Genomic DNA, 27168 nt, shown 5'->3' on the forward strand with positions numbered 1-27168 from the left:
CTCACTTTATAGTCACCCTTTCTTGACTTCAATGAAAATAAATACTTGTTTTATAAAAAGTAAAATAAAGACGTCTTTCTTGACCTCATATTTAACTGTTGACAGCACTGTAACAGTAAAACTTGCCATTTCTAACCTACATTGTTTATAAATGTAACTATTGAATTCTTTCTAACATTTTTCTAACATTTAAATTCTCTCTAAACATTTTACTTGTCCAAATTATTATTATAAGTAGTATTAGTAGTTGTAGTAAACAAAAAAGGCTTCAAAACTGGACCTTTAATCTAGGGGTGTTGTGGGGGGCACATCCTTGCCCCACGCCCCCATTCCATCTGGATTTGCCTCTGCTTTGGCGTCTGAGCACAAAGAATGGATAACATTTATTTATGCAGAAAACATGACCAGATTTACAGGTAAGAAAGTTTTATTGCGTTTTCACATCATGTGGTCCTCAGAAAGAGAGTTTAAGTGCATTTGAGTGGAAAATAGTGTTAGTCGTTGACGTGTCGCGGAGGATCAGCTGTTTTTAGCAGCAGATACGGAGCGGCTCAGCTCAGAATTCTAAATAAAGGAGAAAAAAAAGCATAAAAATGTCTTTGTAAATCTCAGTGCAGGTGTGCTGTTATCACTGCGCTTTAAGAGGTGAGGACGAGTTGTAGCTGCTGTAGAAAACCGCGGATGAAAAGCTCACAGCTCGTTTAAAGTGTGTAGTTCAGTCGAACCCCGACCTCCTGCCCACAGACCAAGTTTAATGCTGCTGTCGACCCACAATGAAAAATAATAGTAACACACAGTGACATGGAGAAGTAACTTTAATCTGATTACTGATTTGGAAAGATTAATGCGTTAGATTACTAGTTACTAAAAAAGTGATCAGATTAGAGTAACGCGAACGCGTTTGGCTTCATCCGTAAATAGGGGACACCTGATTCACACCTGTTTGTTCCACAAAATTGATGAATTCACTGACTGAATGCCACACTACTATTATTGTGAACACCCCCTTTTCTACTTTTTTTTTAATAATAGCCCAATTTCATAGCCTTAAGAGTGTGCATATCATGAATGCTTGGTCTTGTTGGATTTGTGAGAATCTACTGAATCTACTGGTACCTTGTTTCCCATATAACAAAACCTGGATTAATCTTTTTAGTCACATAGCACTACTATTATTCTGAACACTACTGTACATCAAGCAAGAATAGGAAAGAATTCCACCTACAAAGCTTCAACAATTAGTGTCCTCAGTTCCCAAATGCTTATTGAGTGTTGTTAGAAGGAAAGGTGATGTAACACAGTGGTAAACATACCACTGTTCCAGCTTTTTTGAAATGTGTTACAGGCATCCATTTCAAAATGAGTAAATATTTGCACAAAAACAATAAAGTTTATCAGTTTGAACATTAAATATCATCTTTGTGGTGTATTCAAATGAATATAGGTTGAAGAGGATTTGCAAATCATTGTATTCTGTTTTTATTTACATTTTACACAATGTCCCAACTTCATTGGAATTGGGGTTGTACATATTCAATAAAGCCCCTCTATCAATCAATCAATAAATCAATCAGTCATAAACAACATTTACATTTTAACGGTGTCTGCAGGGGGTTGTGCATGTACATGAACTTTTGACAAGAGTGGAGGTTAGCGTGCATGCTGATGTCCACAAAATGTCTTGTAAATCACTCAGAGGTGTTATCAGGTTGCAAAAACAGCATTTACAGTTTTTAGAAGTGTCATGATCTGCCCTTTGTCTGGGTCCTCATCTTGATATTGTCTGTTGTCTATGTCCACTTTACCAGTCTTTGATCCTCTCTCTTTGATTTTTGATTTATGATTACTTTAGTCACTGGTTTTATTTTACATTTTTACCACTGTAGTCACTGGTTGTATTATCTGTGTATTATACTTGTTGGGAACGTGTAGTGACACGGACCCACAACAGTGGCCGTAAATGAACGGTCAGTAGATGAGCCAAAAGGTAACAATTTAATGTTGTGAATGTGCACAATGAAATACAGACAACCACAGAATTTGATATCAGTCAATATACAGAGGTGATGTGTGGGCAGGCTCAAGGATAGAAGACGTCTTGTTGTGTGTTGGGGGGGCGTGGCTGGATGTTTTGGTGTTCTTTTCTTTTCTTTGCTCTCCAGGTGGCATGAGGGCTGATTTGTCTGTGAAGAAGGTGCTGGCTGAAGAGTCTTCACCCTCATCAACATCATGGAAAGCACCTGTGATTGGTGCTCACATGCAACCTGGACGACTTGCAGCTGAAGCAGATAATTGGATGGCGTTCTGCATTTAAGTCATGTGTGATTTGAGCAGAACTGCCGGGAACTCGACCTTGTGACGTTCGTTTGTGAGACGCTGAGGACCGTGCCTGGGTTTTGACACATCGATCCCGTGAAGCAGGGAGGGGTGAGGACACATGCTGTCAGCACACACTAAAGGTAATTAAGTGTTTAAGTACTTGTTGATAGTAACTTGGTGTTTTGTTACACAGTATACTGGAATTGTGAAGAGAATTGTGCAGTTTGCTTCTCACTGCTGTGGCGTGAAGGATAAGTGATCCTCCACTTGTTGTGAGAAGCTGCTCATTTGCATAAAGTAAAAAAAGGACACTGACCTGAGTGTGTTGCTGATAGCGTGTGTTTATTGGAAGATATAGTTGTATCTGTTGACTTACCTCACCTTCTCTTTGCTTCACAGAGAATCAGTTTGTCGTGTCCACCTGGGGGGTGTTTGGCGGTGGTAGGAAGTCCAGGAGCGCCGGCTTTAATCCTTGCGGGCGCTGGAGAGCGAGCCACGAATCACTCCACCAGAGGGACGTTGTTTTTATGTTTTTACACTTTTAAGCACAGGTGAATAATAAATAGTTTCTGTTTGGAACCGCTTTCTGGTTATTTTTAGCGCTGGGTCCTGTCTGACGCAGGTCCGCTCCTCAACCCGCGTCGACACATAACACGTCTGTCCAGAGAAGAGCAGGATCCCACACGATTTCCACTGCCAGTGGATCTGAAGCACACCAGAGCCGCCAAGTCCTGAGTCCCCAGGTGGCCACCGTCTTCAGCTGTCAGACTTGGTACTGCTGGCAGGAAGAACAGACAGATGATGGTGGGTGCGTGAACACCCAGCAAACAGTCAGCACAGCACAGTTCTCTTCTGGTGGAATACCTCCACCTCCTAATCACAATTATCCCAAGAGTTCGTGCAGAATCCAAATGTCACACTAGCGGAGTCTGGGATGATGAGGAAATGTCTCTCTTTAGGGGTGAAGATAGAGCTCCAGCAGAAGCACTGTGATAGATGGAATGAGGAGAACAACATGTGGTAAACAGCTTTCTGGGCACACATATCATGAAATGGTTTGCTTGTGGAACCAACTGTTGTGAGCCTGACGAAAGCAATTGGGATTTCATTTGTGTGGACTTTTATCAAGTTCAGTTTTCCCCTTGAAACTAAATGAATTTAGAATTGAAAAGAGAGGATGAAGGCATACTTCTCTGGGTTAGGAAGTCTCTATTACAAAATATAAAAAGCTGTAGCATTGGTATGTAGCCAATTTTGATTAAAGGCTGTTCATATTTTTCTATCAGGAGTACCTCAACCTTGAGGACATTCTTTAATATGTGTCAAACATATACTGATGGAGCACGTGGTTTACATTTTTGGAGTATTTGCAACAATCACCAGATGGGAGATTTCACACAATAAATGAATTTAAAATTTATTGAGTTGTGCATCTTAGTGTTCCTCTCAGTACAACAGGAACTCGATGCAAACCCTCTTCCAAGATGGTGGATGCAAATATTGCCAGAATGAAATCCTGTCCTATCTAGTTATCACTAATTTCTATGATCAGTATCAGATCGGCTCTGCGCATGCGTTCATGTTGCATTCTCCAGCCCGGAAGCTCGGAAAGACCCGGTATACAAATATATATATATATATATATATATATATATATACACGTTCTTGAGATTACCTCGGAGACAACTATTCAGCCTATTACAGTAGACCTGGGCTAACGTTATCTTTTGGGTTGTGGAGTGTTATCTAATTGTACATAGAAAGTGAATATAATGTCTGATTTTAAATTTGATTTTCAACATTCGCAACACTGTTGTCTAACCAATCTCAAACATGGCTGCCATGGATATGATATCAACTTGGAATCCTCGGGTTGCTCCATTTCCGCAAGAGTTTGAGTTCCAGGCATTTTTTTCCTGAACTCGAGGTCGAAATCTCCGACCTACCGAATGTTTTGAACGCAGCAAACTCGTGGTATGTTGGCGCATCAAATTGACGTCATTGTTATGAGACTGTCAATAAAATAAGTCACTTTGTGCACGTATAAAATAATGAATTATTAAAAAAAATCCCACACAAAATAAGAGCTTTGACATAATTTTCTGAACAGTTTTATGTCTCCTTAAAGACGCCAACTTGTTTCATGCGTGTATATCGAGCACATGCGCAGACGGCTCTAAGGTTTCCTGCTTTATCGCTAAATGTTTGTATTTTAGGTTTGGTAATGGGACATGACAAAGTTGGACTTTATGCAGCTGTGAGCAGGATGTGAAACCCTGTGTGACATTTCCTCGATGTGAAAGGGTTGTCGAGTTTGTTGCGAACACATAAACTCCAGCTGTGACCTGAAACAGCCGTGGGGCGCAGTGCAAAGTCCCGGCGCAGCGGCGAGGTTTGTTATCTTCAACGTTTAAATATTAACGAACTGATTGCTGTACTATAAGCCATATTACTTTCTGCAGACCAGTTATCCACCGGATCGGGCGGACTGCTGGAGCCATGACGGAGAAGCGGATGTCCCGGTGGTACTTCGGCGGGCTGGCGTCGACCGGAGCCGCCTGCTGCACCCATCCGCTGGACCTGATAAAGGTGACGAACTGCAGCTCTCAAACACGCTCCTTTACAAGTGCAACTCAAACACTGCGAATACTATCGTGGAAAGGTCAACACTTTTGTACAGACGGTTGCCCAGTTCCGGATCACCTTTTTTAAAGTCCCGCTATACAGAGCTATAATGCAACTGAATATCCTTTATTGTGTATTGCTGTATTGGGTGTATTGGGGATGTTATCAAGCTGAAGAAGTCAGTATGGTGTAGCCCTTCTACTTAAAGTGTGAAGCCACATTGTGTGTGGTGCAAATATTTGCCGGAAATGGATCACTTTTGCCGGTTCTGGATTACGACACTGTGTCACTTTGGGGTCATTCCTGGCATCTAGCTGGAGCCCTTCTAATGCAGAATGATACACACTGTGCCCAAGAATGTGTTTTGAACACAAAATGATATAAATTGTAATTATTAAATGAGAATTTACTTAGTTTTAAAAGGCACTGATATACATTTTTACAAGCAAAAAATTAAGTGTAGAGGTGAGATTTCTCCCGAATTAAAAAGTAAAAGCTCCCACATTCATGCCCGTTGAGATGATCCCCAAAGTCCACATGACTCACAAGTACTGACACGAGGCTGCTGCTTCAGTGATTCACAATCGGCAAATTTTCGCATCAGAGATAAATGCGTGCAGCAATTAAACAGCAAGACATAACACACTGACATTTTCTACCCAAGTAAGTAAATATTTTCCCCACTCTAGAACCAAAAACACCGAATGGCTAACTCACCTTTGCTACGTCTTAGAGATCGTCACTTTCAAACTTGCAGGAATGAGTGAATGAGAAAAAGCGCGCGTACCACCAAGATCAGATTTTTTGATTCCTCTGCTGATCACAAGGATGGCTGGATCCGGTCGAGCTTGTGGTCGTTTGTAGACAAAACATCAGTCTTTCCATTGGTACCAAGTATTAGCTTATTTGTGCTGATTACGAGAAACGGCAGTGCAAATACTACAGCAGTGATCCGGAACTGGGCAAGTGACTGTAATACTGTGCAATCCTAAAATATTGAAAGCGATTTTTATGCCATCATTGTCGTAAAAGATAAATGGACAGCATTTATATAGCGCTTTTCCATCTGCGTCAGACGCTTAAAAAGCACTTTACAATAATGCCTCACATTCATCCCAATGTCAGGGTGCTGCCATACAAGGTGCACACACCGGGAGCAACTAGGGGATTACTAGGGGACCAATTTGAACCAAGGATTCTTTGGTCTCAAGCCCAACACTTAACCACTAGACCATCACCTCCCTCATCGTCCCCCCTTTACAAAAAATGCTTGCCAAATTTCAATTATTTAGGAACTCATAAGATAACAAGAGCAATCAGAGATTTCTGACATCTGCCAATCTGGATCAGGATCACCTCTCAAATTCAGTGGAGTCTTCCATGGTCTAATATATGCCCGTGGTGAAAATTTGGTGAGAATCCCTGAAGTAGTTTTGACATAAATGGTAAATGGACTGCATTTATATTGCGCTTTTCCATTTGCATCAGACGCTCAAAGCGCTTTTACACATCAATGCTTCACATTCACCCTGATGTCAAGCAGCAGCCATGCAAGGCGCCCACTACACACCGGGAGCAGCTAGCAGATTAAGGACCTTGCCCAAGGGCCCTTAGTGATTTTCCGGTCAGGCTGGGATTTGAACTAAGGATCCTCTGGTCTCAAGCTCAATGCTTAACCACTAGACCATCACCTCACCATAAGGACATAATCCTCCAAAGCCCATATAAAGTGAAATCTTGATTCAGAGTCCAGATCCGTTGTTGCTGACTGAACGGTCCCCCTAAAAATCGATCCCCCCTGATGACAACGGTTCATGGATTAACACCTCGTTTCTGCTTCAGACTGCCTCCAGTCATCATCTGTCTCATCAACAGATATCTGAAGCTTTTGTACAACAATCATTTCCACATAAATTCAGCATTATTTCATCATAAAAGGCGGCGGAAGTGATCAGAGCACCGCAGCTAAATGAGCTGCTAGCTGATGCGTTCACTGCATGTCAGACGTTTCAGAGCGTCACTTAATTTTGCCTTGTTTCTCCTTAAAACTGACTTTAGAATGACTTAAGAGGTTTTACCTTTATCATCTGATGGTTAATGATCCCATTAATCCATTTGATTGATTTGGGTGAATAGACTCCGTCTCAGACGTGCTGCTATGGTCCAAAATGATGCATGCACAGATGCAAAAGGTGGACCAACTTTTAGGGTTGGACCGTTCAGTCTGTGACACCGGATTGCCTTCAAAATTTACTGGAGTCTTCCGTGGCCTAATATCTATCTGTGGTGCAAATTTGGTGAGAATCCAATGAAGTAGTTTTGATGTAATCCTTCAAAGCGTATGTAAAGTGAACTCTTGATCCAGACTCCAGTGTAAAAGTATATCTCTCCCCCCACCCCCACCCCTAAAAGGCAACATTCCTACAGGGCAGCACTGATTAGGCCTAAAGCTTACCTAAACCTTGATAAGGCCCAGTCAGGATAGAGCAACCCTTAAGCTTTATTCACCTTATTCAGCCCCGCTAACCTTTACAACAGAGACATTTCCGTTTTGGCTTAGGACTTCAGGTGAGCAGTGTTTTCAATATAGAAAAATGGAAGTCATTACATGGGTAGAAACAAAACTTTTTTGAAAAGCTCAAAGGGAACGACTCTGGCTTACCCACGGGTTATAACAGAGTGGGAAGATGACATGAAAAAGTGGCCCTCGATTATGTATGCCGATATTGTTTACTACTTTGTGTGGACAGTTTGGCTGTGAGGAACTATAAAAGCACAGAAGTGTATCAATATCTCCTTGAATCAAGTTAAAATACTACCTGACAAGTATGTGAATTTCTCCACTGTGAGATCAATAAAGTCTTACCACCGTAATGCCAAGATTACGTAACGTTAATATACGTATGGTTTTATTTCATGCAGTGCTTGGTTATATCAAACGCCAGAAAATGAGTAAATTAGATAGCAGCTAACACTACAAACACAGCTTACCCGTTTGTCTCACTAGCATCCGCCATGGCTTCTTCAACTGAGCGTTGTAGTCCATCCATTTCTGGGGAGAAGGCTTCGCTGACTGTTCTGACGGCACAACTGTAGCGCAACGTGCCTGTCATGATATATATACGGATGAACATGATTCTTTTTCTGGCCTTGATGTGTCGCCCTTTATGTGCATGTTTGTTTATATAATTCACCAACTTTTCAGCAAGTGGTGCTGCTTCTGTCCCTCTGTCTCCTGCTTTCTGCAGGAGGCAGTGTCAGCCCTCTCTGTGTGAAAGGCGCTCATGCAGCAGCTAGAGTCCATTTACCGTGCGACCGGAAAATATTCACAGCTCTTCAAGTTTTCCGCATTTTTATTATGTTACGGCCTTATTCCAAAATGCATAGCATTCAATTTTTTCTTCAAAATTTGACTCTCAATACCCCATAATAACAATTTCAATTTTTTTTTTTTTTTTAAAGATTTTTGTACATTTATCCAAAGGAAAAAAAAACCCTGAGAAATCACATGTACATAAGTATTCACAGCCTCCTGTTTCCACTGATCATCCTTGATTCAGTTGATTGGACATGCTTTGTAAAGGCACACAATTGCCTACATAAAAGGTCCCATAGTTGATAGTGCATGTCAGTGCAAAGCATGAACTCAAAGGAATTGTCTGTAGACATCCGAGACAGGATTGTCTCGAGGCACAAATCTGGGGAAAGGTACAGAAACATTTCTGCTGCTTTGAAGTTCTCAGTGAGCACAGTGGCCTCCATCATCCATAAATGGAAGAAGTTCGTATCCACCAGGACTTTTCCTGGAGCTGGCTGCCTGTCTAAACTGACTGATCGGGGCAGAAGGGACTTAGTCATGGAGGTGACCAAGAACCTGATGGTCACTCTGTCAGAGCTCCAGCATTCTTCTGTGGGGAGAGGAGAACCTTCCAGAAGGACAACCATCTCTGCAGCAATCCACCAATCAGACCTGTATGATAGCATGGCCCGACGGAAGCCTCTCCTTAGTAAAAGGCACATGGCAGCCCACCCGGAGTTTGCCAACAGGCACCTAAAGGACTCGGACTATGAGAAACACAATTCTCTGGTCTGATGAGACAAAGATTGAACTCTTTGGCGTGAATGCCAGGCGTCATGTTTGGAGGAAACCAGGCACCATCCCTACAGTGAAGCATGGTGGTGGCAGCATCATGCCGTAGGGGTGTTTTTCAGCAGCAGGAACTGGGACACTAGTCAAGATGGAGGGAAAGATAAATGCAGCAATGTACAGAGATAACCTGGATAAAAACCTTGAACTTAGACTGGGGCGACGGTTCATCTTTCAGCAGGGCAACGACTCTAAGCACACTGTCAAGATATTAAAGTAGTGGCTTCAAGACAACTCTGTGAATGTCCTTGAGTGACCCAGCCAGCGCCCAGACCTGAATCCAATTGAACATCTCTGGAGAGATCTGAAAATGGCTGTGCACCGACGTTCCCCATCCAACCTGATGGAGCTTGAGAGGTGCTGCAAAGAGGAATGGGCAAAACTGCCCATAGATAGGTGCACCAAGCTTGTGGCATCATATTCAAGAAGACTTGAGGCTCTAATTGCTGCCAAAGGTGTATCAACAAAGTATTGAGCAAAGGGTGTGAATACTTACATACATGTGATTTCTTAGCTTTTTTTATGTTTTGTAAATTTGAAAAAACTTTTTTCATGTTGTCCGTATGGGGTGTTGTGAGAAGAATTTTGAGAGGACAAAAGATGAATGAATTTGAGACTTCCGGTGACATCATGGATGTAGCGGCAGCAAAGTAACTGAGCTCCGCTGGACATAAAAAAAATAAGGGTGACAACTATAATAATTCGACGCCGAAACATTAAAAACAGATTACTAAAACATGAGCTCCTCCGCGGGACAAAGAAGACAGGAGAAACTTGACCCCTCACGAGGAAAAGATGATAACAAGCCGAATCCGCTGAGCCCAACTAGCAAGAACTCGGCTAGTAGCAGCACAAGTCAACCAGATACAACGGTACTGGAAGAACTGAGAAAACTCCGAAAAGAAAATCAAGACGGACACAGTCATACTAAACTGTCCCTTAACCGTGTGGAACAATCTATTTCCGACATAAAAACCAACTGGCTGAACACGAACAACGAATGGAAAGGGTGGAGGAAAGAATCAGCACGGCGGAAGACACGGAGATGCGCCACCACAGAGCACTGAGGTATCTGCTGCACCGTGATATTGAGCTTACAGCAAAGTGCGATGACCTCCAAAACAGGCTGAGAAGAAACAATATCAGGATCTTTCAAATCCCAGAAGATAGTGAGGGAGGGGATGCGGCTGGTTTTGTTAAGGACCTGCTCCTGAAAGAGCTTAAATTACCACCAGGCTTGGACATTAAGATTGAAAGGGCACACCGCTCCCTGGCGGCTAAACCTAAGGATCCAACAGCCCCTCCGAGGTCGATAATAGTGAGATTTCTGGATGCAGCGGTAAAGGACATAATCATAAGGCAGGCATGGAGCCAGGGGAAGGTTGTCCATCAAGGCAAACAGATCTATTTTGTTCAGGATTATTCTCCTGATCTGCAACAGAAACGAATGAGGGTCCACGAAGTTATTAAACAACTTAAAAAGAAGAGCATCCAGGCAAAGTGTGTGTACCCGGCGCAACTGAAAATTAAGCTGAGCACCTGAGAGAAGACGTTTGGATCTCTAACGAGCGCCGCAACGCTGCTGAAAGAGCTGGGGGTCGAGGTGCGATACGAGGAGAGGGAGCGCATTGAGGAGGAACTGAAGGATGGATGGAGGAGCTAAGAGAGGAGAAGGAGGGGGTGCCTTGTCATCAGCTGATCTCAATACTTTTCTGCAAGGGGAGGACTAAAGGGACTCTACCATTAAGGTGGATAATAAGCCTGTTTTAACTAACCTAATAAGGTTAGTGGATTCACGGTAGCTATAACTAACGGACTCAAAGGAGCATAATAAGCGTCACTAAGTTTTATTATTCAAATATATTTTGTCGTCACAAAATAAGGTTATATGTTAGATAGTCCAAGGCGGTTATGCTGACTTTATGAGTGGAACACACTCACCTGGACCTCTTTTACAGTTTAGTGTAATATTGGTCACACTTACACTCTGTGTACTTTTTTCCACAGAGAGGGTAGGTCACACCTCTCTGCCCCAGTACCAACGGGGATCTGATATGGTCATAGTTTAGCTACTGTGTCAGATTGATGTAGTGGAAGTTCAATTCTATGTTCTTTGTGTTTTGTTTTTCCTGACATATATAACTGATATCACTTTGTTAGGGGTTAGATACACTCTGATGTCTAAGGGTGAACAGGTAGAGAGTTATACTGTGAGATCCTATAGGGATTATGACTGAGTTGAATTTCATAAGTTATAATATAAGAGGAATCAATAATACGATCAAGAGGAAGAAAATTCTGGGACAATTAAAGAAACTACACTGTTCTGTTGCTCTGATACAGGCAACACACCTGTCAGAGGTGGAGCATCTAAAACTGAAGAGAGAGCGGGTCGTTCAGGTTTATAGCTCATCATGTGAGAGAGCAAAGAAGAGAGGGGTTGCCATATTGTTTAATAAATCTGTGTATTACAATAATGAGAAATTCTTCCAGGATGATGAAGGCAGGTATGTTATGGTGATAGGCATGATTGCAGGAATGAAAGTAACTATACTTAATGTGTATGCCCCAAATGAAAATTGTCCACACTTTATTAAAAAGGTAGCAGCTTTACTAGCAGACAAAAGTGAGGGGATTATACTGGTAGGGGGTGACTTTAATTGCACCTTGAACTCAAAGCTGGACAGGTTACCTACAATAAGAATATCTCAATCTAAAATGTCTAAGGGGCTGTCAGATATGATGAAGGAATTGGGCCTCGTAGATATTTGGCGGCAACTTCACCCTAATAAGAGAGACTTCACGTTTATGTCCCAAGTACACGGAAGTTATTCGAGGATAGATTTTTTTTTTTTCTGCTTATCAAAAACTGAATTACACAGGGTAAAAGAGTGTACAATTGAACCAATAACTATTTCGTACCATGGCCCTGTGACTATGAAAATTAGCTTGGGAGCAGATAACTATTTTAAACACTGGAGGCATAATGTCTCATTATTAATGGATACAAACATCAGACAAGAAATACAAAGGGCTCTGACTGAATACTTTGCTATCAACGATGATGGTAGTGTCTCCCCCTCAGTTGTATGGGATGCCAGTAAGGCCACAATAAGAGGGAAGATTATTTCTATTGGATCTAGAATAAAGAAACAAAGGCTTGCAAAACAACAAGGATTGGAAGCAGAAATAAAAAAAATAACATGGGAACACAAACAGTACGGAAATAAAGACATTTTAAACAAAATAAAGAAAGTTAGACAACTGGATGAACTTTTGACACATAAGGCAGAGGGAGCTGTCAGATACACTAACAGAAAATATTATGAAATGGGTAATAAAGCCAGTAGGCTATTGGCCTTTCAACTCAGAAAAACCCAATCTAGCCGTGCAGTCCCCAAGATAAGGAACCCAGAAACCAATCAGATAGAAACCGATCCAACCAAAATATCAGATTCCTCTGCAACATACTACAAACAACTATATAGGACTGATGAATCAGAATTCAGGAGAAAGGAGAGTGCAGAGTTCTTAGGGCCCCTTAAATTGAATAAACTAGCAAGTGAGGAAGCAGAACTATTAATAAAGCCCATCACAGAAAGTGAAATTAAAGAAACTATTACCAAACTGAAAAATAAGAAATCACCAGGAACAAAATATTTGTGAATGAACTCACTCCCATACTATGTAAATTATACAATTACGCACTGAAATCAGGAAATCCCCCAAACTCGTGGTCAGAAGCCATAATAACGGTCATACATAAGGAAGGAAAGGACCCCCTTCAGTGTACTAGTTACCGTCCAATAAGTCTATTATGTGTGGATTATAAAATCTTGACTTCTATATTGGCTACCAGAATTCAAAAAAATATTAAGAAATTAATACACCCAGAACAAACAGGGTTCATACCAGGATGTCAAGGAACAAATAACATTAGGAGAGCTCTGAATTTGCATACAGTTGCAGCAAGGGAGAAACAACCATCGATGCTTCTCGGCTTAGAAGGCATTTGATCGAGTTGACTGGATATTTCTGAGGCAGACACTGCTAGAAATGGGTTTTGGAAAGGAATTTGTGACCTGGATCAGTCTTTTGTATAAAGAGCCTTGCTCCAAAGTAAGAGTCAGTGGCCACTGCTCTAGTCCCTTTGGGATTGAACGAGGTGTGACACAGGGGGACTTATCACCCATCTTATTCGCCCTAAGTATTGAACCTCTGGCAGAGGCAATATGCCAAAACATGCAGATTCAAGGGATAGCAGATGAAGGAGGGGCAATCCATAAAATAGCTCTGTTCGCAGATGACATTTTGCTCTTTATAAAAAATCCATTCCTTTCCATTCCCACGCTTATAAAATGTCTACATAAATATGGGTCAGTATCGGGATACAAAATTAATGAGACTAAGTCAGAAGCCATGATGATCTCGGGTACCTGGCCTACACAACTGAATAACGGCGTCTCCTTTCACTGGTCTAAACAGGGATTCATGTATCTAGGAGTCATTATCACACCTAACCCCACTCAGTTATTTGAGGCCAATTATAGCAAATTAATTAGACAAATGAAGAGGGATGTGACACGTTGGGAGGTGCAAATAAAGATAGGGGAAGCCCTATCTTTATTTGGTAGAGTAGAGACAGTAAAAATGAACCTATTGCCCAGACTTCTTTTTTTGTTTCAGTCCATCCCAGTAAGAGTACCTGTTCCCACTCTAAAAATGTTAGATAAACTAATATCAGCATTTATTTGGCAAAGGAAGACGCCGAGGATAAAACTGAAATGTCTCCATCTGCCTAAGGACAGGGGAGGACTGAGTTTACCAAACTTTAAAAATTACTATTGGGCTGCACAAATAAACGCAATCGTGGCATGGCTTAGAAATGATCAGGAAACAATATGGACTCGGATAGAGCAGAATTCAATTAAGGGTGTCCCTTTATCAATACTGCCCTTTATTGACATAAAGTCAATCAAAAAGATTAAATTAAAGAATGAATGGATAAAACACTTTAAAAATTTGGACAACAGTTAAAAAAGTACTTGGGGGGCCGCAGTCAATCTCAAGGGCTATGCCTATAGTAGGAAATATAGAATTTCCCCCTTCGTTGTGGGATAGTGGGTTTAGAAGATGGGCAGAAAAAGGCCTCCACACAATTAATCAACTCTTTATAGAAACAGAATTCAAATCCTTCTCCCAACTTCAAGAACAATTTGATTTCCCTTCGAAAGATTTCTATAGATATCTCCAGATCAGACACTATATCACAAGCCATAAAGAAAAGGAAATGATTCGTAAAGCCCCAAATGAGATGAAGTATTTTATCAGTATTACAGAGAAACACTTCCCAACAAAAAGACACATATCTAATATATACAAAAGGTTGATAACTGACACTGTGCAAAACACAAATTATATCAAGGAAAAATGGGAGTTGGAAATTAATATAATTGAAGACTCTACATGGAATGACATATGTACAGGTTGCCATAAGGGAATTAATAGCCAATTGTGGAAGGAATTTGACTGGAAAGTGAAAACCAGATACTTTTATACTCCTCTTACCATCTCTTCATTTGCAAAGAATCCTACTACAGCACTATGTTGGTGGAACTATGGAAATATTGGAGACACCACACACATTTTTTGGGAGTGTCCGGTAATAAAGGAATATTGGGACAACATTAAAAAAGAGAGAGACACTATTTTAGGAATAAATGTTGTCCCAGAACCTATGTTGTTCCTGTTGGGAGCCATTCCTAGAGACCTATATAATGCTGATCAGCGATATATACTGAGGATCCTTTTGCTGATAGCAAAGAAAATGATTATGGTGAATTGAAAAGATGTAAAACCGCCAACTATAGATCAATGGGTACAGAGACTGAAAAATGTTTATATAATGGAGCGACTGACTGCAAATCTCCAGCTATCCATGGACATTTTTGAGCAAAAATGGGCATGTATTTCGAGATACGTGGATGTTTGACGAGAAGTATGATAGTCACCTTTTATAGATATTATCTACTATACCCCTAAATCATTATATGTGTATGTAGTGTACCTTCTTACTTTGTGGGAAATGTTGTGTCAGGAAATGTTATGTTTGTTTTAAATGGTTAAATAAAGAGTTCAAAAAAGATGAATGAATTTGAATGAATGAAAAAATGATTTTAAGTCTGTAGCATAAAATGTGGAAAAGTGAATGACAGATTGCTGCATGCGGGTTTAGGCAGATAGCGTGACCATCTAATTACCATAAGTTGTTTTTTGTGAATTGGTGTAAAATTTCAAGGATGAGATGGTTACTGAATAATCACGCTGTCTACAATGGTTTCAGATCTGGACAGTGATTCCATTATTCCATTATTTCTCCAGAATTAAACAAACTTAAAATGAAGAAAATATTGAAAGAGTCTGGCTTGACCAAGCAGAAATCTTCAATGGCCTCGGATGAAGCCCACCCGGAAGAAGAAATAGTTGCTGTTCCTTGACTGGCTGCTTGAGGCTGGCTCAAACACGCAAAATGCTTTCCCATAGGACTCTGTGGTAAAATGTCTAACTTGAGAGCAGAACATGTTTACAGCCTGGTACAAAAAGCGGTTTTCCATGACAACTGTACGAGGAGTGACTTTTTTTTTCTTCTTAGTTTAAGATGTGTTCAGCCACAAAGTTCTGTAAATTTGGGGTACGGTTGCTTTGAGTGGCGGTGGCTGAGCACAGCGTCTTCACATCTCATCTTTAGCTCAGAGTCCACTTGATGCTGCTGGTTGTGGATGCTGTGTCTGTTGTATTTTATTCCAAACACCAGGAATAATACAGGTTGTTCTACTGTGAAACATGCTCCTGGATCATCAATAACATCTGCAGTATTCGCACTGAGAGAAATTCTCATCAGATTTAATGTTGCACGCGTTAGCTCCTTTTGCAGCTGTCTGTAGCGTCGTCCATTAGGTCCACTTAATGCATGCTTCCTGAGAAAATGAGCAGCTCCTAACTTTTAATGTCCATACTGAAGAAAACTGTTTGGTGAACCACTGCATAGTGTTTCGGACTTGGAGAGAGTGGAGCAGATAACTGAAAGAATCCTTTGGTGATGCAAGCCCCAAATTTTGCACAAATACTCCTTAGACATTACTCTTTTGAATAAACAGACTGGCGACTTGCATTTGTAATACAACCCCTGTCAAAAATTATGGAATCACCGGCCTCGGAGGATGTTCATTCAGTTGTTTAATTTTGTAGAAAAAAAGCAGATCACAGACATGACACAAACCTAAAGTCATTTCAGATGGCAACTTTCTGGCTTTAAGAAACACTATAAGAAATCAGGAAAAAAAAATTGTGGCAGTCAGTAACGGTTACTTTTTTAGACCAAGCAGAGGGAAAAAAAATATGGAATCACTCAATTCTGAGGAAAAAATTATGGAATCATGAAAAACAAAAGAACGCTCCAACACATCACTAGTATTTTGTTGCACCACCTCTGGCTTTTATAATAGCTTGCAGTCTCTGAGGCATGAACTTAATGAGTGACAAACAGTACTCTTCATCAATCTGGCTCCAACTTTCTCTGATTGCTGTTGCCAGATCAGCTTTGCAGGTTGGAGCCTTGTCATGGACCATTTTCTTCAACTTCCACCAAAGATTTTCAATTGGATTAAGATCCGGACTATTTGCAGGCCATGCCATTGACCCTATGTGTCTTTTTGCAAGGAATGTTTTCACAGTTTTTGCTCTATGGCAAGATGCATTATCATCTTGAAAAATGATTTCATCATCCCCAAACATCCTTTCAATTGATGGGATAAGAAAAGTGTCCAAAATATCAATGTAAACTTGTGCATTTATTGATGATGTAATGACAGCCATCTCTCCAGTGCCTTTACCTGACATGCAGCCCCATATCATCAATGACTGTGGAAATTTACATGTTCTATTCAGGCAGTCATCTTTATAAATCTCATTGGAACGGCACCAAACAAAAGTTCCAGCATCATCACCTTGCCCAATGCAGATTCGAGATTCATCACTGTATATGACTTTCATCCAGTTATCCACAGTCCACGATTGCTTTTCCTTAGCCCATTGTAACCTTGTTTTTTCTGTTTAGGTGTTAATGATGGCTTTCGTTTAGCTTTTCTGTATGTAAATCCCATTTCCTGTAGGTGGTTTCTTACAGTTCGATCACAGACGTTGACTCCAGTTTCCTCCCATTCGTTTCTCATTTGTTTTGTTGTGCATTTTCGATTTTTGAGATATAATGCTTTAAGTTTTCTGTCTTGACGCTTTGTCTTCCTTGGTCTACCAGTATGTTTGCCTTTAACAACCTTCCCATGTTGTTTGTATTTGGTCCAGAGTTTAGACACAGCTGACTGTGAACAACCAACATCTTTTGCAACATTGCGTGATGATTTACCCTCTTTTAAGAGTTTGATAATCATCTCCTTTGTTTCAATTGACATCTCTCGTGTTGGAGCCATGATTCATGTCAGTCCACTTGGTGCAACAGCTCTCCAAGGTGTGATCACTCCTTTTTAGATGCAGACTAATGAGCAGATCTGATTTGATGCAGGTGTTAGTTTTGGGGATGAAAATTTACAGGGTGATTCCATAATTTATTCCTCATAATTGAGTGAGTCCATATTTTTTTCTCTCTGCTTGGTCTAAAAAAGTAACCATTACTGACTGCCACAATTTTTTTTTTCCCCTGATTTCTTATAGTGTTTTTTAAAGCCAGAAAGTTGCCATTTGAAATGACTTTAGTTTTGTGTCATGTCTGTGATCTGCTTTTTTTCTACAAAATTAAACAATTGAATGAACATCCTCCGAGGCCAGTGATTCCATAATTTTTGCCAGGGGTTGTAGATGGCCAGGTAGGGCTGTGTGGTATATCTGGTTTAACCGTTACACAGTATAATTGTGGAAGATGGTAGAGATTTGGACTCCACCGACTAATCACGATATTGCCTGCAGAGTGTTTTGATCCAGGAAAAGCCCTCTTCTGTGTGTGAACCACAGCTGCAGAGGGGAGGGGGGTGTTTTGAGCTGAGGCGTGACTCTCAGGGATTTAAATAAATACCGCAATATGGATTTTAGGTCGTATTGTCCAGCCCTTTGGTCAGGTACGGGTCAATTGAAGAATTACACAGGGCTCAAAATTTTAAAATGCTGCAGTCATATTGAAAACAAGAGCAATCGGAGATTTCTGATGTCTGTCAATCTGGATCCGGATCACCTCCAAAATTCAGTGGAGTTTTCCATGCCTTAATATCTATCTGTGGTGCAAATTTGGTGAGAATCCGTGAAGTAATTTTGATATAAACCTTCAAAGCCTATATGAAGTGAAATCTTGATCCAGAATCTGGATCTTGATCAACTTCAGAATTCAGTGGAGTCTTCCGTGCCCAAATATGTGTCTGTGGTGAAAATTTGGTGGGAATCCGTGAAGTACTCACTCACTCACTCATAGGGATAAGATTTTATCGATATCGATGCCATTATCGATTCCGCTTATTGATCCGATTCCTTATCGATTCCCTTATCAATACCTCTTGTGAATTTTCTGTGTACTAAAAGTAGGCTTTACATGTTTCCTATGTCAACAACATTTTATTGAGTCTTAAAGTAAATAAATATGCAATTGGTCACTGGATCCTTAATCTCTGGATATAAATGAATTCTGCATGCTGGATCCTTTATCTCTGGACATAAATAGAAATAAACAAAATCTGTAGTTTTTGTCAAAACTATTTCCTTCCAGGCATTAGTGACACAAATGTAACGTCATACATTCATTTTGGGAGGAAAAAACGTTTTGGTCGATTGTAGTTTATTGTTTGCAGGGTTCTAGCTAGCGCAAACTTGCGTTACGGCCTGTTACAATATAATTTTGGACCGTTAACGCTTATTTTGGACCGTGTAATCAACCGTATCTGCAGCGCAACTCCAGTTTGAAGCGTGAATGAAGCAATGCTTCGATTCAATGGCTTATGGCTCTTTGATTCGTTGCTCTTCAGAAGCAGTAAGTCCGCTTCTTAACCCCTCTCAAAGCCATTAAAATATCATGAGTCATTTTTGTGTGTATTAAAGTCGCTAACTGGGACTCATGTCTTGTTGCAGTCAGCAAACGAGAATCGTCCTCCGTTCCTTTGGCACAGTTCCAAACGCTGCACGGCTCTTTGCTGAGACAGAGTCCGCTCAGAATTAATAACTTCAAAACAAATTGCCTCTTTAAATAAAATGACACCTCTTACAAACGCTGCAATACAGACAATAAACTACAATCGACTGAAATGTATTTTCCTCTCAAAATGAGACATCCTGCATTCTTTATGAACCTGACGTGGAGTGCAGCGAGCTGTAGAGCTCAGCTCAGATATGGAAAGACATTCATGCCAATAATAATGTCTGAAAGGAAATGCTTTAGACAAAAACTAACAGATTTTATTTCTGTTTATGTCCAGAGATCAAGGATCCACCATGTAGAGTTTATTATGTCCAGAGTTTAAGGATCCAGTAACCAATTTCATATTTATTTACTTTAAGACTTAATAAAATGTTGTTCAATTTCAATTTAATCAGCTTATAAAGCGCCAAATTACAACAAAACCCGTCTCAAGGTGTCTCACACAGAACAGTTCAACATTAAAAAAAAAAAGAAATTCAAATACCTAATTAAAAACAGAAGTAAAAGAATACATAACATAACAAAATAAAAACTACTCATTAGAAAGAGAATAAAAATAGGTTTTACGTCTTGACTTAAAAATGTCCACGGACTCTGACTGCCTCACTGAGGGCCATGTACTGGCTAACCCAGAATGAGATTGCCCACTCAACAAACTTCCCCAGCCTTCTGGACATGATGAAGGGACTTGGGCTGTTGTACCTGGCTTTTCCCCTTTGGGTACCCCTAGAATGGCCCATTTTTAGCTTGAATCTTCAAAAGCCTCCCCCCTTTTGCACCCCCCTCCAGTCGCTTCGCTCCCTCGACATTACCACTACGCTAAAATTTTATCCTAGCTAGAACCCTGCATAAGGAGTATATTTGGCACGAACTTGAACTTGTGTATCTCATGTGTTTTTATGCCTAAATGATCGTAAGTCAATACTCACACTCATCCAGCAGCATCTTCTCATGTTGGCAAATTCAACACTGGGTCAGGTGAAAGTAGTCTGGCGAGCTGTCACACAATGGCAAAATAGCAGAGATGTCGCTGCAACGATAGCGGCATGCTGAGCAGTGTGATTTGACCCCTGCCTTTTTTAAGTCACTGAATTTTCATATCTCTCACTGTATTTGGAATAAAAAAACACCAAAGAGTTAAATTTTCTACACTTACGAACCCAAAGGACCTGAGATGCTTGTCCTTGCCCATTCACCAACTATGTTATTGGTCAGCACAACTTAAAACAATGTCATATTGGTTCATGAACAAGATTTGTTGTGGTTGAGTGTTGAATCTTGCTATCCCAGAAGACTCCCTCTCTTTTATCAATGATATAGATCAGTTAAATAATTTCAAGAACAGCTGTTTACAACACACTACTGGTTTGTTGATATTTCACTTTGTATGATCTCTCTTGAGGACAGGCAGGATCCGCACAAGACTGTCAGAGCTGGAAAACAGTATATTTCTAGTGAAATCTCCCAAAGGACTGATTTACAAAATTTATACTTCATTACTTATGATTATTTAGGATGTGACTCTCTGAAACTGTTGTGGGAGCATGATCTATAGTTGAGATTTAATCCTGTAGACTGGGACAAGATCTGCAGTGGGGTTTTTTCCTAAATGCACAGAACTTATTACGCACCTGTTCATCTCTAGAGGATGTTCCCTTATACCTCCAACCTTTGTTGTAAATGTAATATACACAAAGGTATGTTTATTTACCTGTTTTGGTCATGTAATCTCATCCAGATTTTCTGGAAGGGAATTCACTCTGTAATTCAGGAGGTCACTGCTTGACAGTTTTTGTTGACTCCTTCTTTCTTTCTATGTAACCATTCTCCAGATAATTTCTTGGACACACATACCAAATTCTTGTTGATTATTCTTTTGTTTCTGGCTAAAAATGTCTTTTGCTGTGGCAGTCATCTCCTCAGATTCATACTCCTCTCAAGAAACTGACTCATGACCTTAATCACAAATTGGACAGGCTTTGGAGGATCTGGGAACCATTGCATTCCTTCTTACTGAGGCAATAATTGATCATCTACTCAGGGAAGATGAGGACTGTCTGCCCTTTCATTTATTGCGTGTGTGCTTTTAGTTTAGGTCTCTACAGTCGTCTTTTGATTGATTTATTTATTTATTTTATGTATATGTAGATATTTGTAGCGCAGTGCTCAGTGTTAAACTCCTGTCACACTAGAGGCCGAATGAGGCTCAATGCTGTCCGAATGGAAGTTCAACCGCCATTTAGGCAAAGTTGAGGAGCATTCGAACACCTCCGACAGCTATCTGAGTGCAATCCAAACAGTCGTGCACATTCGCGCGGCCAGCCCGAATATGGAGCATGTGCAACCAACTCTGGAGGTGACTTTGAGGTGGAAAAAGCTCGAATGGCAGTCAAAGTTCAGAGTGATCGCGGTCTGACTGCGTTCTGAATGTTCTGACAGCATCAAAACAGCATTTTGAAACAGTCTGATTGCATTGAAGGGTAATTGGCCATGGTCACAGCCATGTCAGATCTTGTCTCCACGTCCTGAGTGTGCACCGGATGAGCCGGACAGTGCCCTGGTGCATCCTGTTTGGTGTACGTACCATTGAACTCATAAACATTCATTATTTGTATTCTGTTTAAGCCCTCCCCAGAACAAGCTATTTCTGTGTCTGTAGCTTTAAATCCATTTGCCTGTGTTTCAGAGGACACCACTGTAGAGAGAAAAAAAAAAAAAAAAAAAAAAAAACTGGTGGACTTTACATACTGTTCATTTGGCATCTCCTGAGGCCCATTGTTGTTATGTTCATGTGCGGCTATCACTTCATGTTGCACCATAATAATACATGGCCCCATTTTGCCATGATCTCTGTACAATGCCTGGAAGCTAAAAACATCCCAGCTCTTGCATGGCCTGCATACTGAGACATCGTCTGTTGAGCAGCTTTGGGAGGCTTTTATTTAATATACTTTTTATTTTTTTTATTTATAAGCACATACATTAACAACAATTATTAAACAATATGAAAAAACAAACCAGACAGTAAACATACTAAAAGAAAGAAGAAAAAAAAAAAAAAATCCCAGCCCAAACTAAGGGCCCTGTCGCACTGACACAAATGAGCAGGAATCAAGCCACATCAGCCAGAATGGGGGTTAAAAAGTCAAACTTTGAGGCACAGTTGGGAAGGACAGACATTCCGACAGCCGTGTACAAACGCCAATTGACTACTTAGAATGTGGGCGGATCCCGCTTCGACTGAGTCGTGCACAGTCTGTGTGCATGCCATGAATGCAGCCCAACTGTAGTCTGAACACAGTACGAATACTTAGACTGCTGTCAGATTGCAGTAAGAATAAGATGAATACACACCAACTGCCATACGTGTGCGGTTCATGTGCCACCCGAGGTCTGGGTGGAAGTAGGGCTGTCACGATTAGGAATTTCTGGAGATGATTAATTGTCAGACAAATAATTGAGATTGATGAATATATTGTCTATTTTTTTCTTTTTTCCCTTCTTTATATTCTACTGTTGGCAGTTTCCTCGCTTGCGAGGATAGTGGGAAGGCCTTTTTTTTTTTTTTTTTAGTTTATTTTCTACAAGCCCTCTGGTGGCTGAAAAGTCTGATATGGGATGCACAAGACCTGTTACACTTGGGGCAAATGAACACTTAAGTAGGCTGGGCTTGTGCTGCTGCCCACTCTTTCTGTCTTTGACGCTTCTGGCGTGAGGCCTCACTTCAAACTTCAGGCTGGCGGATTTGATGCTGGAATGCCAGCTGAGTCTGTCTGTAGCTAGATGCTGCCATGACTGATGCTGAATGCCTGCAAGGGAGAGCTGTTTCTTCAGCTGGTCCTTATAGCGCTTTTTGGGGGCCCCTTGGTTTCGTCTCCCTTCCTTGAGCTCGCCAAAGAGAATTAATTTCGGCATGCGTGTATCATCCATCCTGGCTACGTGGCCTGCCCAACGAAGCTGTTGTTTGAGTATAACAGACTCCATGCTGGGCAATTTGGCTCTGGTAAGGATGTCCTCATTTGAGACGTAGTCCTGCCACTTGATCCCGAAGATGTTTTGGAGACAACGCTGATGAAAGCATTCCAGTAATCTGATCTGCTGGCGATACAGAACCAAGGTTTCAGCTCCATACAGGAGGGTAGGGACCACAATGGCTCTGTAGACCTGCACTTTTGTGGAAAGGTGCAGTGCATGATTCTGCCAGACTTTCTTTGAGAGTCGACCAAAAGAACTGCTGGCCTTGGCAAGGTGACTGTCTAGGTCCTTGGCAACAGATGCGTCGTTTGAGATAACACTACCGAGATACGTGAAGTGCTCTACTGCATTCAGGCTGGTACCCTCGATGTTGATTCGGGGTGGGGTATATGCTGTATGGGGGACCGGTTGATATAGCACTTCTGTCTTTCTCAGGCTGATGGTGAGGCCGAAGGCTCTTGCTGCTTCAGCAAAACAGTTGACAATGTGCTGCAAGGCTTGCTCCGTATGGGCGACGAGGGCGCAGTCATCTGCGAAGAGCAGCTCCATGATTAGCTGTTCTGTGATCTTAGTGTGGGACAGAAGGCGCCGCAAGTTAAACAGGCTTCCGTCGGTTCTGAGGCGGATATAGATGCCGTCTGTCAAGTCTTCTTTGGCCTCACGACGCATTATGCTAAAGAAGATGGAGAACAGAGTGGGTGCGAGGATGCAACCTTGTTTGACGCCATTTGAGATGGGGAAGCTGCCGGACAGAGTCCTGTTGTACTTCACTTGTCCCATCTGGCCTTCATGCAGCTGGCGGATGATGGTGAGGAGCTTTGGAGGGCAGCCAAGGCATGCAAGAATCTTCCACAAACCCTCACGACTGACCGTGTCAAAAGCCTTGGTTAGGTCTATGAAGGCTGCATAAAGGGCCATGGTCTGTTCTTTGCACTTCTCCTGGATCTGTCTCAGGATGAAGATCATGTCGGTGGTTCCCCTGTTGGCCTGAAATCTGCACTGACTCTCGGGAGTATTTTCATGTCCTATGGTAGGGGTAAGCCTGTTGAGCAGCACTCGAGCCAAAATCTTACCTGCTATTGAGAGGAGAGTGATGCCCCGGTAATTAGAACAGTCGGACTTGTCGCCCTTGTTCTTGTACAGGGAGACAATGACCGCATCCTGAAGGTCATGTGGAACCATTTCCTTTTCCCAGCAACTGGAGAAGAGAATCTGAAGCTTGTCGAGGACTGCCTCACCTCCATTTTGGTACACCTCTGCTGGGATGCCATCTATGCCAGGAGACTTCCTTGGATTCAGCTGCGTGGTGGCCTTTCGGATCTCAAGTGTTGGAGGGTCATCAAGTTCCCATTTCACCTCCACCTGGGGAATCTTCTCAATTGATGACTCTTGCACAGTGCGCTTGTCACTGAAGAGGTTTTCAAAGTGTTCTGACCAATGCTGCATAATGGTTTCCTTGTCCGTCAGAAGGGTGGAGCCGTCTGAGGAGCGCAGGGGTGCTTGCACTTGATGTGCTGGCCCATGGGTGGTCTTAAGGGCTTCATAAAAGGAGCGCATGTCTCCGGCATCGGCATGTTGTTGTCTTCTCCGCAAAAGCTAGCCACAAGTCGTTCTGCAGTATGATGAGCTTGCTTTGCAGTGTGGAGCAGGCATTTCTGTAAGCTGTCTTGGCAGAGTAGTCATCAGGTTTAGCTAAAAAAGTCTTGTGGCATGCACGTTTCTTTTCTAGTAGTTCCTGAATCTGTGCATCGGACTCATCAAGCCAGTCTTTATTTTTCCTGGCTGAGAAGCCCACTACTTCTGCTGCCGTCTCCTGAAGGATGGTCTTTAACAGACCTGGGCAAACTGTGGCCCAGGGGCCACAAGCGGCCCTTTACATGTCTCTGTCCGGCCCTCATGAGGTCTGATTATTATTACATGTATTAAAAATGTCAAGCTTGTGTTTTGCAAATCATTAGAGAGGTTTATTTAGGTATATTTAAATATTTACATATTATTACAATAATAAAAATTACCTATAAAAGCTATTAAATAGGTAATTTATTTGTAAAATTTGTAATGGGAGACGGCCGAGTTATCGATGGTGTGGCCCTCGGACTAATTCAGGTTCTCTATGTGGCCCCTGGTAAAAATTAATTGCCCACCCCTGGTCTTTAATCTCATCCACTGTTGTTCAGGGTCATCAGGCAGGCCTTCTTCTCCACCCAGTCTCTCCTCTAGTTTGGCCTGGAACTCCATTTTTGTGTCTATGGCTTGCAGCTTGTGGACTTGTAGTTTCTTAAACTGTGGGCCTTTCTTAGGAGGGGGCTTGAAAGTGAAAGCAGTCTTGGAACGGACCAAGCGATGATCCGTATAGCAATCGGCGCTAGGCATCACCCTGGTATGTAGTACGTCTCTTCTATCACGCTGTTGCGTCAGAACGTAGTCCAGAAGGGGCCAGTGTTTGGAGCGTGGGTGTCTCCAGGTTGCTTTGAATCTCTCTTTCTGTTGGAACAGGCTGTTGGTGATCGTCAAGTCATGTGCAGAGCAGAACTCCAGCAGAAGGCGGCCATTGTCATTACATTTGCCTATGCCATGTTTCCCTAGCACGTCCTTCCATACATCAGAGTCACGGCCCACTCTGGCGTTGAAATCTCCCATGATGAGGAGCTTGTCCTGGGTGTCGACGCGCTGTAGAAGGTTGTGCAGATCGCTATAGAAAGCCTCCTTAACTCCAATGTCGGCCTGCATGGTTGGGGCATACACACTAACAATAGTGGCAAAATCCTTGTTGTTGATGGGGAGCCGGAGTGACATGAATCGGTCAGAATGTCCAACTGGCAAACTGTGTAACCTATGTGCTATGGCGCTCTTAATCATGAACCCGACCCCTGAGAGTCGACGATCTTCTTTAGCCTTCCCTGACCAGAACAGTGTGTAGCCTGTACCTTCCTCGGTGAGTGACCCTTGGTCTGCAAAGCGCACCTCGCTGAGTGCAGCAATGTCTATGTCAACCCTTGCTAGCTCTTTGGTGACTAAGGCTGAGCGTCTTCGAGGACGATCGCTATTGTCTGAGTCCATCATTGTGCGTACATTCCAGCACGCAATTTTCAGGTTCTTTGTTTTTCTTTTCGCACTGCGTGTAGTGATGCCCGTTGGCAGCGGTGAGCCAACCGGGTCTAGTGAGACAAGCCATGTTTAGACCACCTTTTCTAGGTCTGTCTCCATGTGGAGCAAGCAGGGCTATCCCTAAACAGGGCTGCTTGGTCACCCAGGGCCCTGCCGGATGATGCTGTTGTATCGGGTCAGCAATCAAACGACCATAGCGCCTGAGCCGCCTGCATGCAGGATCGAGACTGCAGCTCCCAGTGCCATCATGCACCTGCTGTTTTCGCCTCTTCCCATCGCTGCAGGGCTTTCCTTCCCGCCTGCGCTCGTTGTTTAAAGTGGGGATCAGCTCGCGCATACCAATTCCACTCTTTAGGCAAGGTGGCACTCCACAGTGGCACAGACAAGCTGAGACGGCTGTGGCGACCACCAGGCTGTAGGTTTTACATCAGAGTGACCTTCTGCTAGCCTCTGGCTAAAGAACCTTCCTCGGAGGCACGGGGGCAGTAACCCAAGCTGGGGGTTTAACATCAGGGTTTTCCTTCCCCTAGGTGGACTGCCTTAACAGGGCTAATGAGTCCCATCTACCCACTGCTATAACCCAGTCAGCTGGGAGGCTCATGATGGCGGGAGTGCCTAGATCCCGTATAGGTCATGGACCTACCACTGCCATACTTGAATAAACAATATCTGTGTTGTAAAACAACAACAACAAAAACACAAAGCCAACCTAATCAAAACCAAAGTGAGTGCAGCTCCAGGAAAACCTACCTGAAACAATCTAAAACTGACTGAAAATAAATCTGACTCAATCTAAACCGAA

The 27168-nt window shown here is 42.1% G+C and overlaps 1 protein-coding gene across 1 annotated transcript in view; it reads left to right on the plus strand.

Annotated features, from left to right (window-relative positions):
* The first annotated feature begins 4397 nt into the window (after positions 1–4397).
* slc25a10 (solute carrier family 25 member 10) overlaps positions 4398–27168 on the plus strand; it is a 120303-nt gene continuing 97532 nt past the window's right edge. Inside the window, exons 1-2 of the mRNA XM_034189063.1 lie at positions 4398–4711; positions 4782–4908. Of these exons, the coding sequence (XP_034044954.1) occupies positions 4819–4908 (90 nt within the window). The 5' untranslated portion in view covers positions 4398–4711; positions 4782–4818. The remainder of the gene's footprint in view (positions 4712–4781; positions 4909–27168) is intronic.

This window comes from Thalassophryne amazonica, chromosome 15 (genome assembly GCF_902500255.1).
Source record: "Thalassophryne amazonica chromosome 15, fThaAma1.1, whole genome shotgun sequence".
NCBI lineage: Eukaryota > Metazoa > Chordata > Actinopteri > Batrachoidiformes > Batrachoididae > Thalassophryne > Thalassophryne amazonica.